The sequence below is a fragment of the Microcaecilia unicolor genome, chromosome 4 (assembly GCF_901765095.1).
Source record: "Microcaecilia unicolor chromosome 4, aMicUni1.1, whole genome shotgun sequence".
Taxonomy (NCBI): Eukaryota; Metazoa; Chordata; class Amphibia; order Gymnophiona; family Siphonopidae; genus Microcaecilia; species Microcaecilia unicolor.
In genome coordinates, this window is record NC_044034.1 from 300,286,833 (window position 1) to 300,304,335 (window position 17,503).

The window sequence follows — 17,503 nt, forward strand, 5'->3', positions numbered from 1 at the left end:
GTTGGTTGCGTGCTGGGTGCGTGTAGGTCCCAGAGTTTTAGGAATTCTTTGCATTCTCGTGTTCCTGTTGAGGTGTCATCTTCGAGGTGTAGGTTAATGTCTCCTATTATAAGGACGTTTGTGGCAGATACACATGTATTCGAGATGAAGTCCATGAGTTGTGTTTGGGAGTCTTGCCATTTACCTGGTGGTCTGTAGAATAGGATTGCATTAAGGTGTCCTATGAGGTTTGGGTGGTTAATTCTTGTCGATGCGATTTCAAGTTGTGGTGAGGTAGATTCAGCCGTGGTTGTGATGGTGAATTCGGGTTTGTAGATTATGGCTATGCCGCCCCCTCTTTTTCCACTCCTTGCCCAGTGAGTGATTTTGTATTCTGGTGGGCATGTTTCTAGGATGGCAGGGTCTGTGGGGCTATGGAACCAGGTTTCTGTGATAAATAGAAGGTCTAAATTCTCTGTGGTGATCCAGTCTAGTATGTCTACTGAGTTTCTTACTGCTGATCGTGCATTGATGTATCCTAGTTGGATTGAGCGACGTGGGTCTGTGGAAGAGTTCGATGTGTTTATTTTTATTAGTTGTCTGTGGTTGAATTTGTTGCTGCTATTGTTTTCCTCCTTTAGTTGGTGGTGATTGTGTTCGGAGATTTTTCCATTTGGTTGGTTGTTGTTGTGTCTTTGGTTTGGTAAGTTGTTGGTAGGTTGTGCGTAGGGTTGGTGTGTTGTGGGTAGGTAATTATGGATGTTCTTTAAGGTGGGCATTTTGTGTATGTGAGTGCTGTGTGATTTGTAAATTATGGGGTTGTTGTATTCTGGGTTGTGGGTTGTGTTTGCATGTAAATGCAGGGTAAGACAAAGAATGGTTAGGAGTGTTCTACTGAAAGTCATATCTGTGTATGGGCCCTGTGGCAAATATTTAGCTGGTTATCATTCAAGTAATTAAAGCATAGTTTAAACTTTTAAATCCAAGTTGAAAGCGGTGCATTCAATTAAAGCCTTTTGTTTAGAGCGGGCCATGCAGAGAATAGGCTTTTAAACCTCATGAACTGTGGAGGCCATGTGGTCAAGCAATCTCAACATCTGCCGAGCTGTGATCTGCTGAGACGCTCATACCCAGGAAACAAGGGACAGGAGACTGTCCGTCCTCACCTCAGGAAGGTAGGCATGAGCAGTCTGGGAGTCTAGCAGAGCTCCTATGAATTCTAGTCGTTGAACTGGAAGAAGGTGGGACTTTGGATAATTTATCACAAACCCTAGTAGCTCCAGGAGTCGAATAGTCATCCGCATGGACTGTAGAGCTCCTGCCTCCGAGGTGTTCTTCACCAGCCAATAGTTGAGATAAGGGAACACATGCACTCCCATTCTGCATAGAGACGCCGCCATGAATGCCAGGCATTTCATGAGCACTCTGGGCGCAGAGATGAGACCAAAGGGTCGCACACAATACTGAAAATGCCATGTTCCCAGATGGAATCCAAGATACTGCCTGTGAGCTGGTAGTGTCGGGATGTGAGTATAAGCATCCTTTAAGTCCAGAGAACATAGCCAATCGTTTTTCTGAATCATGGGAAGAAGGTTGCCCAGGAAAACCATCCTGAACTTTTCTCGGACCAGATATTTGTTCAGGGCCCTTAGGTCTAGGATGGGACGCATCCCCCCTGTTTTCTTTTCTACAAGAAAGTACCTGGAATAGAACCCCAGCCCTTCCTGCCCTGGTGGCACGGGCTCGACCGCATTGGCGCTGAGCAGGGCGGAGAGTTCCTCTGCAAGTACCTGCTTGTGCTGGAAGCTGAAGGACTGAGCTCCCGGAGGGCAATTTGGAGGTTTTGAGATCAAATTGAGGGAGTATCCTAGCCGGACTATTTGAAGAACCCACCGGCCGGAGGTTAGAAGAAGCCACCGTTGGTGAAAAAACTTTAACCTCCCTCCTACCAGCATATCGTCCAGCACAGACACTTATCTTGGCTATGCTCGCCTGGAGCCAGTCAAAAGCCCATCCCTTGCTTTTTCTGGGGAGCAGCAGGGGCCTGTTGAGGCGCAGGCTGTTGACGTGAACGAGCGCGCTGGAGCTTAGCCTGAGCAGGCTGGTGGGCAGGTGGATTGTACCTACGCTTATTATAAGCTTAGGGAGCATTCCTCCTTACCCAATAAAAACGTCTACCTGTTGAGGTAGATGCTGAAGGTGTCCGGTGGGAGAGTTTGTTGAAGGTGGTGTCCCGCTGGTGGAGCTGCTCTACCACCTGTTCGACTTTCTCGCCAAAAATGTTATCCCCCCGGCAAGGAGCATCCGCAATCCGCTGCTGGACTCTATTCTCCTGGTCAGAGGCACACAGCCATGAGAGTCTGCGCATCACTATACCTTGAGCAGCGGCCCTGGACGCAATATCAAAAGTGTCGTAAACACCCCTGGACAGGAATTTGCGACACACCTTCAGCTGCCTGACCACCTCCTGAAAAGGCTTGGCCTGCTCCGACGGGAGCTTATCGACCACATCCGTCAGCTGCCGCACATTGTTCTGCAAGTGGATGCTCATGTAGAGCTGGTAGGTTTGGATCTTGGACACGAGCATAGCAGAATGGTAGGCCTTCCTCCCAAAAGAGTCCAGAGTCCTGGACTCCCGCCCAGGGGGCGCCGAGGCGTAATCCCTAGTACTCTTGACTTTCTTGATAGCCAGATCCACAACTCCAGAGTCATGAGGCAACTGGGTCTTCATCAACTCTGGGTCCCCGTGGATCCGATACTGGGACTCAATCTTTTTGGGACTAGTGGGATTACTTAAGAGTTTCGTCCAGTTCGCCATCAATGTCTGCTTCAGGACATTATGAAGAGGAACAGTGGACGACTCCTTAGGTGGCAAAAGATAGTCCAGGACCTCGAACATCTCAGCCCTGGGCTCATCCTCAGTGACCACTGGGAAGGGAATGGCAGTAGACATTTCCCGGACAAATGACGAGAAAGACAGACTCTCAGGAGGAGAAAGCTTTCTCTCCAGAGAGGGGTAGGATCAGAAGGAAGACCACAAGACTCCTCATCAGAGAAATATCTGGGGTCTTCCTCTGCCTCCCACGAGGCCTCACCTTTGGTATCGGACACAAGTTCCTGAACTTCGGTCCGAAGCCGAGCCCGTCTCGACGCCGAGGAACTAAGTACCCTATGGCGATGTCGAGAAGAAGACTCTCTCGCCACCGGCAACGAAGCTCCCTCCAGCGACGTCGACGGGGAGTCAACTTGGGTGGCAGCGGATGCCAAAGCCGCAAGTGGTACCGGCGTCGCAGTCCTCACCACGGGCGGGGAGCCAACCGCTGCATCTCTCGACAGTATCGACGGCGCAAGAACCGGCGGTACCGGAACAGATGGTCGCGGCAGTCCTTCCAGAATCCCTGGAAGTATGGCTCGGAGGCGCTCGTCTAGAGGGTCTGTCGAGCAAGGCTGTGGGGCCGGTACAGATGACGAGGACAGAATCTGCCTGGGGCGCGGAGGCGGTACCGGGCTGTCTGGAGAAGAGCGCATTGAGACCTCCTGTATGGAGGGTGACCAGTCCTCCCGGCGTCGACACTTTCCAGGTGCCGATTCCCTCGGTGCCCCAGAGCTCTCGGTACCGTGACGGGAAGGTGACTGATGACGGTCCTTCTTCGCTTTCGCTCGAAGCACGTCACCGATACCTCCCGGTACCGACGAGGACATGGAATCCACACGTCTCCTCGGGGTTGGGTCCGAAGGTCGGTCCTGGGGGGCCTGTACCGCAGGAGCCCTCGAGGCAGGTAGAGACCCACTCGATGGCTCACTGCTACCAGCGTGGGATCTCTGGACAGCCATCACCTGTGCTCCGGACGTCGATGCACCCTCCAATGCCGACATCGATACCGTCGATGACCTCAGTACCGCTGGCTCCATTGACGTCAAAGGACCGGACTGGGCTCCAAACAAAAGGTTCCACTGAGCCAATCTCGCCGCCTGGGTCCTCATTTTTAGCTGAAGACACAACGTGCAGGCGTTGGGCCTTTGACCAGCTCCCAAACACTGAAGACACGAGACGTGACTATCAGTGAGTGAGATTTTCTGGTTGCACCGCGTGCACTTCTTGAAGCCGCTGGCAGGCTTCGAGGACATGGGAGGAAAAATTGCGCCGGCGAGGTCAAAATTCGCGATGGTGTCAAAAGGAAAGGCACCAAAACAGGGAAAAACCCGTACGGGCGGCCAAAATGGCCGCTCACGACAAAGAAAGTAAACTTACGGGACAAAACTAAAGAAATAGAGGAAAAGAAACTTTTTTTTAAAACACAGAAAACACGAGCAAACTTGTGCAGAAAGACGCCGAAAATCGGCAAAAAACGGCGAAACGCTGCGAGGGCCTCTCAGGTGCACAGAACCACCACAAAAACAGCCGTCCTGAGCCGCGGAAAAACAAGAGAGACTGAGCACGCTCGCGCTACGGGCGGGAAGACGGTCGCGCATGCGCGGTTCATGCATGTGCACGCGAGGGCTAGCAAACTTTGTTGCTAGGAAGATCTTCCGATCCTGGGGCTACCGTCGCACATCACCCATCAGTGAGAACAAGCAGCCTGCTTGTCCGCGGAGAATGAACATTTACTCCTAAGTGGTTATGCATTAACCAGGAGCAGATACTGCGTGTTAATCTGAATATTAACGCATTAACTGTAATAAAATTCCCCTAAAATGTGCCACATTAAGTGTGCAGCCATAAAGCAGTAAAATTCCACATTAGGCCATGGTAACTGCAAATTTTACCACGGTTTAATAAAAGGGTCCTAATTTGAGTATAGCGTGACCTTTTTGTCTTAATATAGACCATACAATATAAAGCAAGAATACAACACCCTGTTTACCACGTGCTAACTGCAAAAACGCTACAAAGCCCTTTAACGTTAGGCTTACTGCTTAATTCTATAAGTCACTAAAAAGTATGCGTGCAAATTGGGCATTTGCGCAATTTAATGCTAATTAGTTCCAATTGGCTTTTTAATTATTGGTGCTAATTAGCATTTATGAGTGTACAATTAGGCACATTCTGAAAAAGGGGCACAGAAATGGAAGAAGGGTCATAGGCATAAAGGGGGGCGTTCTTAAAATTTATGCACTTTGTTATAGAACAACAGGGATAAGCGTCTAATTTAGGCACATACATTTGTACCACGTTTCAGTTGGATCAAATGGCCACACCTAAAGTTAGCCACGATTCCCACGAACAAGTGCTATTCTGTAAAACGTGCCTACTTTTTTTGGCACCATATATAGAATCTAGCCTTTAATGTGGTTTAGTAAATGGGAACCTTAGTGCTTGTCTCTGTACTTAGAAATCTGAGGTTACTCTAGTTCAACATTCCTTTCATTATGACCATTCTTTTGAAGATCTTTGCTTTTATAATAGATCATCTGCAGATTCCTTATAAGGAAGGATCAACATAAGAGCTGCTATACTGGGTCAGACCAAGGGTCCATCTAGTCCAGTATCCTGTTTCCAAAAATAGCCAGTTCAGGTCACAAGAACCATTTCAGAACAGCTTATGATACCTTTGAAACCTAGGCCAAAATTTCTGCTTCAGTAATTGCAAATAGGTGCCTGGTGTGGTTGCAAGTTTCTGGTTTGCATGAAGCTGTCCATTCAAGTTGGTAGACGCTCCTTTTACTGGAGACTTGCTCTTCGTGTCTGCTGCTGTCCATGTTTGGAGCCCTCACAGTGCACAGACGCTGGACCTCCTGGGCGATTTCTCCCTAACTTGTGTGGCATTGCCTCCCTAACTTCTTCCCCAAAGTGAGACTGTGCTGCACCGTGGGACCACCCGAGGGAGACTTTCTGACGAACTTGTTCCTTAGTGCAAGAAATATGAGAATATGAGGAAATATCCCCTTCTGAAATCTGCATGACCAGCAACAGTCATCCAGTGCGCTAATTTTACTAGTGTTATTACTATACAATGTGCTACAAAATCTGACTAAGACAGAGATTAAACAGGGAAGTTTTCAATATCGTTGCTGAAAAAGCTACCATTATTGCAAGATTTATCCATTCAATTCTGCCTCACTGTACCTGCATGAATTTTCTTTAAGCAACTGTTGAAGGAAAAAGTAAAATAGGGAGACAATATTTGACTCCTTTCTCAAATCTGTGAACCATTGAATCCGAATTGGATTGGATACTATGTTTTAACTGTAACAAGATCATGACAACAAAATTTAATTGTAGCAAAAAAGTTTTAAAAATTAATCACATTAATAGTGCACCAAGTGCCCAACCCTACAATAAACACTTTTAGTTTATTGCCTCTGCTTGTCTGGACAAAGAATCCTGGTGGTTTGTTGTGCTGGGTCTGTGTGTGCTTTCTAGAAACTGTGCCACCACGGAGTGTGGCCCAAGTAACCTAGAAATCATGGGATAATTTGAGAGCGGGACCCAGAGGTAGTTGTGACACAGTCGGTGGGAGAAGGGTGCTTGTGTAGAACACAAACAGCAGGTGCAGGCGGACCTAAGCTGTGCTGGGGACAGACCCTTTAAGTTGCTGTGGGGTAGCTCCAAGTGGCTAGGCATATTCTGACACCCCTAAATTTAAATTTTGACAGACACTTACCACCCCTGTTAGCATGGACCCCAAGAGGTCCCTTTCAACTTGCCAGGCAAGGAAAGGGTGGGGGATAAAAGGTATCCTTTGGGACCTACTACTACTTAACATTTCTAAAGCACTACCAGTGTTGCACAGCGCTGTACAATTAACAAACAAGGACAGTCTCTGCTCAAAGGAGCTTACAATCTAAAGGACAAAAAGTGCAGTCAATCAAGATTGAGGCAATTTAGATTTCCTGGATAGAGGTACAATGGTTAGGTGCCGAAAGCGACAGTGAAGAGGTGAGCTTTAAGCAAAGATTTGAAGATGGGTAGGGAGGGGGCTTGGCATATGGGCTCAGGGAGTTTATTCCAAGCATAGGGTGAGGCGAGGCAGAAAGGGCCGGAGTCTGGAGTTGGCAGTGGTGGAGAAGGGTACTGAGAGGAGGGATTTGTCTTGTGAGTGGAGGTTACGGATAGGAGCGTAAGGGGAGATGAGGGTAGAGAGGTAGTGAGGGGCTGCAGATTGAGTGCATTTCTAGGTTAGTAGGAGAAGCTCGAACTGTATGCGGTACCTGATCGGAAGCCAGTGAAGTGACTTGAGGAGAGGGGTGATATGAGCGTATCGGTCTAGGCGGAAGATAAGACGCACAGCAGAGTTCTGAACGGATTGAAGGGGGGATAGATGGTTAAGTGGGAGGCCAGTGAGGAGTAGGTTGCAGTAGTCAAGGCGAGAGGTAATGAGAGAGTGGATGAGAGTTCGGGTGGTGTGCTCAGAGATGAAAGGGCGAATTTTGCTGATGTTATAGAGAAAGAAGCGACAGGTCTTGGCTGTCTGCTGGATATGGGCAGAGAAGAAGAGGGAGGAGTTGAAGATGACTCCGAGGTTGCGGGCAGATGAGACGGGGAGGATGAGGGTGTTATCAACTGAAATAGAGAGTGAAGGGAGAGGAGAAATGGGTTTGGGTGGAAAGACGAGCTCGGTCTTGGCCATGTTCAATTTCAGGTGGCGGTTGGACATCCAGGCAGCAATGTCGGATAAGCAGGCCGATACTTTGGCCTGGGTTTCCGCAGTGATGTCTGGTGTGGAGAGATAAAGCTGGGTGTCGTCAGCATAAAGATGATATTAGAAACCATGAGATGAGATCAGCGAGCCCAGGGAAGAGGTGTAGATTGAAAAAAGAAGGGGTCCAAAGACAGATCCCTGAGGAACTCCAACAGAGAGCGGGATGGGGGTGGAGAAAGATCCACGAGAATGTACGCTGAACGTACAGTGGGAGAGATAAGAGGAGAACCAGAAGAGGACAGAGCCCTGGAACCCAAATGAGGATAGTGTAGCAAGAAGTAAATTATGATTGACAGTGTCAAAAGCGGCGGATAGATCGAGGAGGAGGAGGATGGGTCGAGGATGGACCTCCACACCAGCCTGCCACACTGAGCCAACGCCTGTAGGCCAAGACCCAATGCTACAGAGGACCCAAGACCCTCCTGACTACACCAGGGAAGGGTCCATGGATAGATCCCTAGGAGCCAACACAGCCAAAAGGCCGTAAACTATGGAGTGTACCACTGGGAGGCAAGCCTGCCTTAAAAGAATCCTGCAACACAATCTGCTGAAGGCAGAGAAACTCTCGCAGTGTTCCAGTGTTTCTCTGCCTTTGGCCAATTTTTGGGAAGCTTAACCCACTCAGCTGGATTGGTCTAGCAGGATGATAAGGAAATATAAATAAAATAAGCCATCTTGAATGCTGTCTAAACTAGAGTAAAAGACAAGTGCTGCTGTCGTGTTATATAGAGAAGGGGTGTTCAGTATTGACTGCTGTCCTGAGGATTACGGGAAAATTAGGTTCTTACCTTGGTAATTTTCTTTCCTTTAGTCATAGCAGATGAATCCATTACGAGTGGGTTGTGTCCATCAACCAGCAGGGGGAGATAGAGAGCACTGAAAAAACATAGTGCCTCATGGCCAGCTAGCTCCATCTGCCTCTTCAGTATTTGAAGCTTCCAAAGCAGTGTTACACCGCAAAGCATAATAACATGAACTTTCCTCACAGCGGATGAACGCCCCAGAACAGGAGCAACAATTCAAAGGAGAGACGAACTCAACCTCCTGTAACAGAACAGAAATCCTGAAGACTGTTTTCCAACTTCTCCCAATGAGGGAACATATCTACAGGAAAAACTGAACATAAAATTAACATAATGAACCACTGAGGGAGGGCTCATGGATTCAACTGCTATGACTAAAGGAGAGAAAATTACCAAGGTAAGAACCTAATTTTCCCTTACTTGTCATCAAGCAGATGAATCCATTACGAGTGGGATGTATCAAAGCAATCTCTAGATAGGGTGGGAACAAGCCACACCACTCGCCAGCACTTGTGCTCCAAAATGCGCGTCTCTCCTGGCAGCCACATACAGCCTGTAATGTCAGGCAAAAGAGAGCTTAGAAGCCCATGTCGCTGCACTACATATCTCTTGAAGAGAGAGTGCTCCAGTTTCAGCCCACAAAGAGGAAATCGCTCTTGTGGAATGTGCCTTAAAGGCTTCAGGCGGAGGCTGGCCAGACAGCAAATATGCTGAAAAAATAGCATCTTTGAGTCAACGGGCTATAGTGGCCTTAGACGCTGGAGACCCTCTGCGCGGACCTGACAATAGAACAAAAAGATGGTCAGAGATCCTGAAGGCATTTGACATGCGCAGATATTGCAACAGAACCCTTTGCACATCCAGAAGGTGCAACTGCCCAAATGATTCTGGAAATTCCTCTTTAGAAAAGGAAGGCAGGAAAATAGGCTGGTTTAGGTGAAACGCTGAAACCACCTTAGGCAAGAAGGAAAGCACCGTACATACCATAACTCCGGACTTTAAGAATTGCAGAAATGGGTCTCGACAGGACAACACCTGGAGCTCAGATACCCGTCTCGCCGATGTAATGGCCACCAAAAAGACCGTTTTTAAGGTCATATCCTTCTCTGAAGCTCGCCTAAGCGGCTCGAAGGGTGAACACTGAAGGGCCTTTAAAACTAACCCCAGGATCCAGGCCGGACAGGGAGCCTGCATGGGAGGACGGAGCCGAACCACCCCTCTGAGAAACCGTGCCACATCCGGGCAAGCAGCCAGAGAGAGGCCAGCGACCTTCTCTCGAAAACAAGCTAAGGCTGCCACTTGAACATGGAGGGAATTATAGGCCAAGCCTTTTTGTAAACCATCATGCAAAAAGTCAAGTATCAGCGAGACAGAAGCCCGCATGGGTGTGATCGCTTTGGAAGCACACCAAGCCTCAAATTGGCGCCAAATCTTGGCATAAGCCACGGAAGTGGAACGCTTGCGGGCCTGTAGGAGAGTGGAAATGACTTTACTGGAATAACCCTTGTCTCTCAATTGCGCCCTCTCAATAGCCATGCCGCGTAAGACCAAAGCGGCAGGCGTCCTCCATGGTTACCGGTCCCTGTGACAACAGATTCGGTACCAAAGGTAACAGCCAGGGAGCCTCTACCAGCATCCGCCAGAGGTCCGCATACCATGGCCTCCGGGGCGATGAGAACCACTTACTCCTTGATGTAGTCGAATCCGCAGGAGAACTCGCCCTATCAAGGGCCACGGAGGGAACACATACAGGAGGCCCTGAGGCCAGGGTTGAGCCAAGGCATCCAACCCCACCGAGCGAGGATCTCTCCATCTGCTGTGGAAGCACGGACTTTGGCATTTGCGCTTGAGGCCATAAGATCCGCTACGGGTGTCCCCCATTTGGCACAAATCTGCAGGAATACTTCGTCTGCAAGTTCCCACTCCGCTGGGTCAATTTGATTCCTGCTTAATCGGCTTGCATGTTGCTCTGACCTGCAATGTGAGCTGCTGACAGAAACTGCAGATTTAGCTCGGCCCAGTGGCATATCTGAGCGGCCTCTGCGGCCAGTGCTTGACACTGAGTGCCACCTTGTCGATTTATGTAGGCCACTGCTTTTGTGTTGTCCGACAGAACTCTGACAGCCAATCCTTCCAGAAAGGCCAATTGAAAGACCAGAAGCGCCTGAAATATTGCTTTCAACTCCAAGCGATTGATGGACCACGCAGACTCCTCAGGTGTCCAAAGACCCTGGGCATACCATCCCTGGAAATGCGCACCCCAGCCCTTCAGGGTGGCATATGTTACCACCAGGCACCAGTCGGGGAGCGCTAGCGGCATTCCTCGCCGCATGCTGTCTGAGAGCCACCACTCCATACTGAGCCAGGCCACAGGGAGCCACGTGAGTTGCACTGATAATCCTGAGATATTGGAGACCATCATTGAAGCAGGGAGCACTGCAGAGGTCTCAGGTGCGCTCTTGCCCATGGCACCATTTCTAAGGTGGCCGTCATCGACCCCAACAGCTGGACAATGTCCCAAGCTCGCGGGCGAGGCATCCTGAGGAGCAGACGGACCTGATTCTGAAGCTTGCACCGCCTTTGCTCGGGTAGGAATACATACCCCGAGGCTGTGTCGAACCGGACCCCCAAATATTCTAGAAATTCAGAGGGGGTCAGGTGACATTTGGCTAAATTGAGGACCCAGCCCAGAGATTGAAGTACTGAGACCACTCTGGCTGTAACATGATGACTCTCTTCTGCAGAGTCTGCTTTGATGAGCCAGTCATCTAGGTACGCCGCAATGACAGAGCGCAGGGTTTCCATGTGAAAATGCCGCACTCTCAGAGACTTGTTGACTTCTTTTAAGTCTAGGATTGGCCGAAAAGACCCTCCTTTTTGCGGCACCACAAAGTAAATGGAGTAACGGCCAGAGCCGAGTTCGGAGGGAGGCACCGGGCACACCGCCCCTAGGTGAATCAAGACTTGTAAGGTCTCCTCTACCGCCGCCCATTTGGCGGCAGAACCGCATTGGGACTCCACAAACAAGTCTCTTATCGGGACATTGAATTCTATTCTGTAGCCCTTGATCAGGTCCAAGACCCACTGATCTGAGGAAATCTTGGCCCACTCCTCGTGAAAGAGGAACAGTCATCCTCCTATAACAGGGAGCGAGGAGAGGGACGGCGCACCATCATTGAAAGGGTCGCCCTTGAACTCCAGGCCTTGAGCCAGCTGCTGCTGAAAACGGGCACGAGAAGTGAACCCAGCAGAACGCCCCGGGCGGTACCTTCAAGCTTCTCTGAAGCGAGATCTGTAAGAGGAGGGAACCACCTGACCCTTGGAGGAAGGCCGCGGCCTGTCCTCGGGTAAGCGCTGGGATTTCGCATCCCCCAGGCCTTTAGCAATGTTCTCCAACTCCTCACCAAATAGGAGAAGCCCTCGAAAGGGCAACTTCACCAACCTTTGCTTAGAGGCCATGTCAGCCGCCCAATGCCGTAGCCACAACAGGCGAGCTGCCACGGCCATCTGTTTAGCCAAAGCTCTGACCAGATCATAAAGGGCGTCAGCCAAGAAAGACAAGGCCGACTCCATCCGCGGTGCCACCTCTGCAAGGGGCTCCCGCTCCATGTCCGGGCTGTTCCACTGCCTGTTGTAACCAAGCAAGGCAGGCTCGGGCAGCGTAACAGCTGCATGCAGACGCCCGTAAGGATAGGCCTGAAATCTCAAAGGACCAGTTTATAGCTGATTCAAGGCGTCGGTCCTGCACGTCCTTCAGGGCAACTCCTCCTTCAACTGGGAGGGTAGTTCTCCTTGTCACAGCTGTGACTAAAGCATCCACTTCAGGCACAGCTAAGCGCGCCAAATTCTCCTCACTTAAGAGGGTATAACTGCCCCTTAGCCCTGGCAACTTTCAAAGGCCCCTCGGGGTCAGCCCATTTGAGCTGAAATAAGCTCTTGGTTGAAGTCATGCAAAGGAAAGGCTCGAGCAGGCTTCTTAGTACTTGTCATCCTCGGATTAGCAGAGGAGAGCTCAGCACTCGCAGGATCTTCAATAGAGAGGGAGGGCCTGCAATGATTTGAAATCAGCGCTGGCAGCTCATCGCGGTGGAAAATCCTCACCGCGGAAGGATCATCCGGATCCAGTGGCAATCCTGCACCTTCCTCTGGCTCTCCAGACCACGAGGGCCTGCCAGACCCCTCACATCCCGACCACCGGGGGGGGGGGGGGGGAGGAAAACGGGGGTACGCCACCCACTGAAGGGGAATCCACCCTTCTGTGCTTTTCCTGCGGCCATCTGTCAGGGGAAAACGCACCTGACGGTAATTCAAGGCCAGGCTCTACTGGAGGGGACACAGGCAGCCGGGCCGATTGAGACCCCTGGAAAGAGCTCATTTTAACATAAATGCTTTATGCAGCAGCAAAACAATTTCAGGGGAGAATGGCTCACCCTGGCCTCCCAGTTCCAGTCCGGGGGAAATGGCTCTCCTATTAGCCTCCATTCAAGGCTCCCCGCCAGGCCCACACCCCTCCGCCTCAGCGGGGGTCGCGCCATGTTGTTCCAAAATGGCACCCGCTGCCAGCTCCACGGAGCGGGAAGAAACCTCGCTCGCCATGCTCGGGCCTACTCTGACGTCAGAAGAGCACGATTTACAGAGCCCTGCTGCTGATCTGCGCTTGCCACAATGGGAACAGCGCTTTACAACCTCCGCAGCCATCGCCGAAAACGGCGGGAAATTCAAAATGGCGGGTTCGCGCCAAAATCGCCCCTAACGCGGGCCCACACCGGAGGAGCTTCAAAATGCACTTACCTCTCTGGATCGAGTCGACAGAGCGCTACAGCGTGAAGCGACTTTTTTTTTTTTTTGACACTGTGAGGAAAGTTAGAGGCAACAGCGCAAGAGGCAACTTTTTTTTTTTTTTAAATTTGTACCCCGTACTTTCCCACTCATGGCAGGCTCAATGCAGCTTAGGTACTTATTAATACCTGGGGCAATGAAGGGTTAAGTGACTTGCCCAGAGTCACAAGGAGCTGCCTGTGCCTGCAGTGGGAATCAAACCCAGTTCCCCAGGACCAAAGTCCACCACTCTAACCACTAGGCCACTCCTCCACTCCGGAGGATCAGTAGCGTGGGAAAGGCAGTGAAAGGGCGAACCTGCATCCACAGCGTGGGCAAAGACAGAGACAGGGCTTGACTATGTGTCTACATCCACATCGGGGGCCAGGTAAGGCAGGGAAAGGGCGTACCTATGTGCCTTTAAAGTGGGCACCATCAGCCACAACACCCCTGCTACAACTGGCAACAGCACAGGAGCCACCCCAGGCAGATTTCTGAAGGAGCTTGAACAAGCTGCATCCACCCTGCTGGGGAGATAGAGAATACTGAAGAGGCAGATGGAGCTAGCTGGCCATGAGGCACTATGGTTTTTCAGTGCTCTCTATTTCCCCCCTGCTGGTTGATGGACACAACCCACTCGTAATGGATTCATCTACATGATGACAAGGAATATGATATTTCTCATGGGCCACTATAGCCATTGCTTGGCTTTCCACATCGATTATCAGCCCTTGTAAAGCTTGAAGTCCAATAACTTATTGAGTAAGTAATAAGTAGCAACAACTTATCTACCTACATTTCTCCATAAACATCACATGAAAGACTACAAATCAGTAATAGAAACACACAGTCAATATACTTTACTAGACTTTTGCAATACAACAAAACAAATTCATGAACAGCAGCTTCTATCCAAATCAGGTTAATCTGACACACAACAGAAGAGCATATTGCGCTAAATGGGCCATGAATAAATGACACTATCCAATCCTTCCCCAAAAATGGATTTTATCCATCCCCATCCCCATTATTCTGGGAAAATCATGCATGTCCTAAATGTGAGTTGTCTCTTTCTTCTACTTGATCTTGCTCCACATAAAATTCTTGCTTTAAAAGCACATCTACCTTTCACTAAGTCTTATGGGAAAAATATTCAAACCATAGCAGTTGTCATCTTGGGAAAAGAAGCCCCAAAATATCCAACCTAATTATCAAAACTATCCATCCATTTACTGCTTGCTATACCTGTGAACCGCTGCCATGCATAAGGTCCTCTGGAATGGCATAAATCTGATTTTCCATTTCCACTTTTTTGAGGCCATTGTTTGAAACCTTCACTCGCAGCACTCGGAAGTTGGTTCCTCCCAGATCCAAGGCCAAAAAATCTCCATCTTCTACAAAGAAGTGAAAGGAAGAAATAAAGATATTTAACTCATAACGAGAACTTTCAATACCAATATAACTCTAAGTGAACAAGCAATATTTTACCCGAGATTACATAATCCCATTTCACAGAATTGATAGCATTTATAGGGCCCCTCTGGATACCAATAATCTATGTGTCTCAGTCAGTGCATTTTTTTCTACAGAAAAAAGTGCTGGTACTCAAATGGCAGGTCACCCTTCAGGGGTGGGGTGATCAATGAGGGACCCACCCCACAATAGCAAGGCCCTCTACAACCAGTCACAGAATATATTCTATGACAAGGCAGAATTTGTGTGTACAGCCTGAGCTTTTATTAAAACTTGGATACCATGGGTCAAATTTTAGCAGACAATGGAAAAGGTGTCGGTACTCAGAACCCCAAGTATCTCCTCAAAAAAGCCCTGGTCTCAGTAGAAAAGTCAGAATCCTTTGCTCTGCTGGGTATATTTTGCCTATAAAGCACCCCTTAGGAAGGTTGATGCTTTACTTGATCCCTAAATCCATACTAAGAAGACTCCAAAGGAAAGAAAATAAATACATGCTGATAACTATAGCTGTCAGCTGTACCAGTACACAGGAGTCTGCTTAGCAGGAGAGGGTTTAAGACCCTCTCCTCCTCCCACTCGGCTCTTGGGAGGTTTGGGGAGCTAAATCTGGGCCACTCATGTTTTTAGAAGAGAGGAAAAACTAATTGAGTGGGAAAATCAAAATCATTATGTCATTTCTTTTTTATGTCATCAGTCAGGCATTAGGATTATCAGGTTAAAGACCTGCCATTTAGCTGATCAGAAATAACTAGGTATGTATATTCATTTAAAATGACTTGGGGCCTCTTATCAAGCTGGTAATGCCACGTGGGAACCGCTAGCGCGGCTTGATACGAGAGGCCCTTAATGTATATAATTGACATTTCTGTTTTTGGCATTTCATATCATTTTTTAAATAAAATCCAAAATTTTGAATTTTTCTCCTCCTTTTAATAGTGTGGACTAATTTTGAACAACATACGATACTTTAATCTGAAACAATTTTTTCTAAAGATGGCAAAAGTCAAAACCTAAAACCAATTTGGAAAACAAAATGAACTTGCACTCTCCTAGCAACAGACAGATAACTTGGCTGGCCAGTACTAAAAATTAGGGCTGACACCCCAACTCCCTTCTGCCAAAGTCCCCAGAACAGATTCTTTTTGTCTGGATAAATCTGTTCAGGCTATGATTTATCCAGACAAATTCAGTTAAATTCAGGTGATGCACAAGGCAGACATGTCAAACAGGAAGGTTTGTCATTTAACTGCCAATCTTAGCCAAACACAACCTTTGAATACTATTCTCATTGATGTGAGAACATCAAGTAAATAAAAACTAACATCCCTAACAATTCCAGCCCCTACCCTACCAAAACAAAATGCATCTCATTATAATCATGAACAAAATGGGATAAAGGATGTTCCAAGCATATGCTCACATGCTAAAGATCCGAAGAGATGCAGTACACATAGCAAGAGAAAAGGGATTTTATAAACACAGGCAGCAACAGTGCAAAAGATTGTGCCAAACACAAAAAAACAACACATTGTGACACTAATTAACTCCAAATTTCATCAACTCTCGTTTCCAGGTGAGTTCAATACAAACCTTTAGGTCTGCGCACTTATATACTGTACTATACTAACTAGAACTATCAGTATTCTTTAGAGAAGGGGTTAGATCCAGTGATTGAAGAGCACCAATAGACTTGTTCTCAGAGCAATTAAAATAACTGTATTAACCAGATTCTTGGACTCAGTATGTGCTAACAGATTTCACGAATATTTGCTGTGAATATCCTGAAAACCAGGCCCACTTGTACCTTCCAGGACTGGAATGGAGCGCCACTATTTTAAAAATCATATTAAGCATATTAAGAACAGATTAATTCACTTATCTCACAAGTAGCAATTAATAGTTTAACACTTGATATCCCACCCTTCTAAAAAAAAAAAAAAAAAAAAAAAAAGTCAGTATGGTTTACAACATAAATAATAAGATAAAAAAAAGAACTCCAATAATTAAAAAGGAAAGAAACAAAGCATCCTTTCAAAAACACCTTAGACACGACAAGTTTTGCAGGTCACCCAGTGCTCCAGCCAGTGGTCAACCAACCATCCCAAACGCCTTGTGAAAATAATAGGTTTTTAATTTCCTTTTAAATAAATCAAGGGATTCTTCCTTACACAAAGCCTTTGCACAAGAAGCAAACACTTTCCAGTGAACATAGTTGCTTGTTCCAGGATTTCATTTTATTTATTTAAATAATCAGCATTCAAAGAACAAATAAAACAGAGGGAGAGACTTAAGTACACCTTGGTTTACATAAGATAAAACACCGGACAAGGATATCAGTTGGGCTTAATAACCTGTTTTAAGAGAAAGGTTAAACTTAACATAATAAGATCTCCCTACAGATCCCAAGTGCCAGCACACTCACAACCCCTCGCCAAAGAAAAAAGTCAAAACTTCACCTCTACTCTGAATCTATGAGATTTCAGACCTCAAATCTAGGAAGCAAGTCCCATGGTGATAGAGATAGATAGCACAGGTCATTAGGGGGCCCTTTTACAAAGGCGTGTAAGGACCTACATGCGTTCAGCACGCGCCAGATCAGCATTACTGCCCTGATACTGCGTGCACCGGGCGAAAACACACAGTAACAGGGTGGAATCATTATCACTTCATTAATCAAATATAGCAAAGGATCCAGTGAACTAACTTCCAACTATAGCCCAGTGGCCTCAATTCCACTGTTCACAAAACTGACCGAGGGTCTAGTCAATCTTAAACTAAACCGCTACC

At 47.9% G+C, this 17,503-nt stretch overlaps 1 protein-coding gene across 2 annotated transcripts in view; it reads right to left on the reverse strand.

Moving 5' to 3' along the window:
• LOC115469296 (hexokinase-2) overlaps nt 1–17,503 on the reverse strand; it is a 194,823-nt gene that overhangs the window by 98,064 nt on the left and 79,256 nt on the right. For both annotated transcript variants that reach the window (XM_030201804.1, XM_030201805.1), the window contains exon 3: nt 14,489–14,637. In XM_030201804.1, the coding sequence (XP_030057664.1) occupies nt 14,489–14,637 (149 nt within the window). The remainder of the gene's footprint in view (nt 1–14,488; nt 14,638–17,503) is intronic.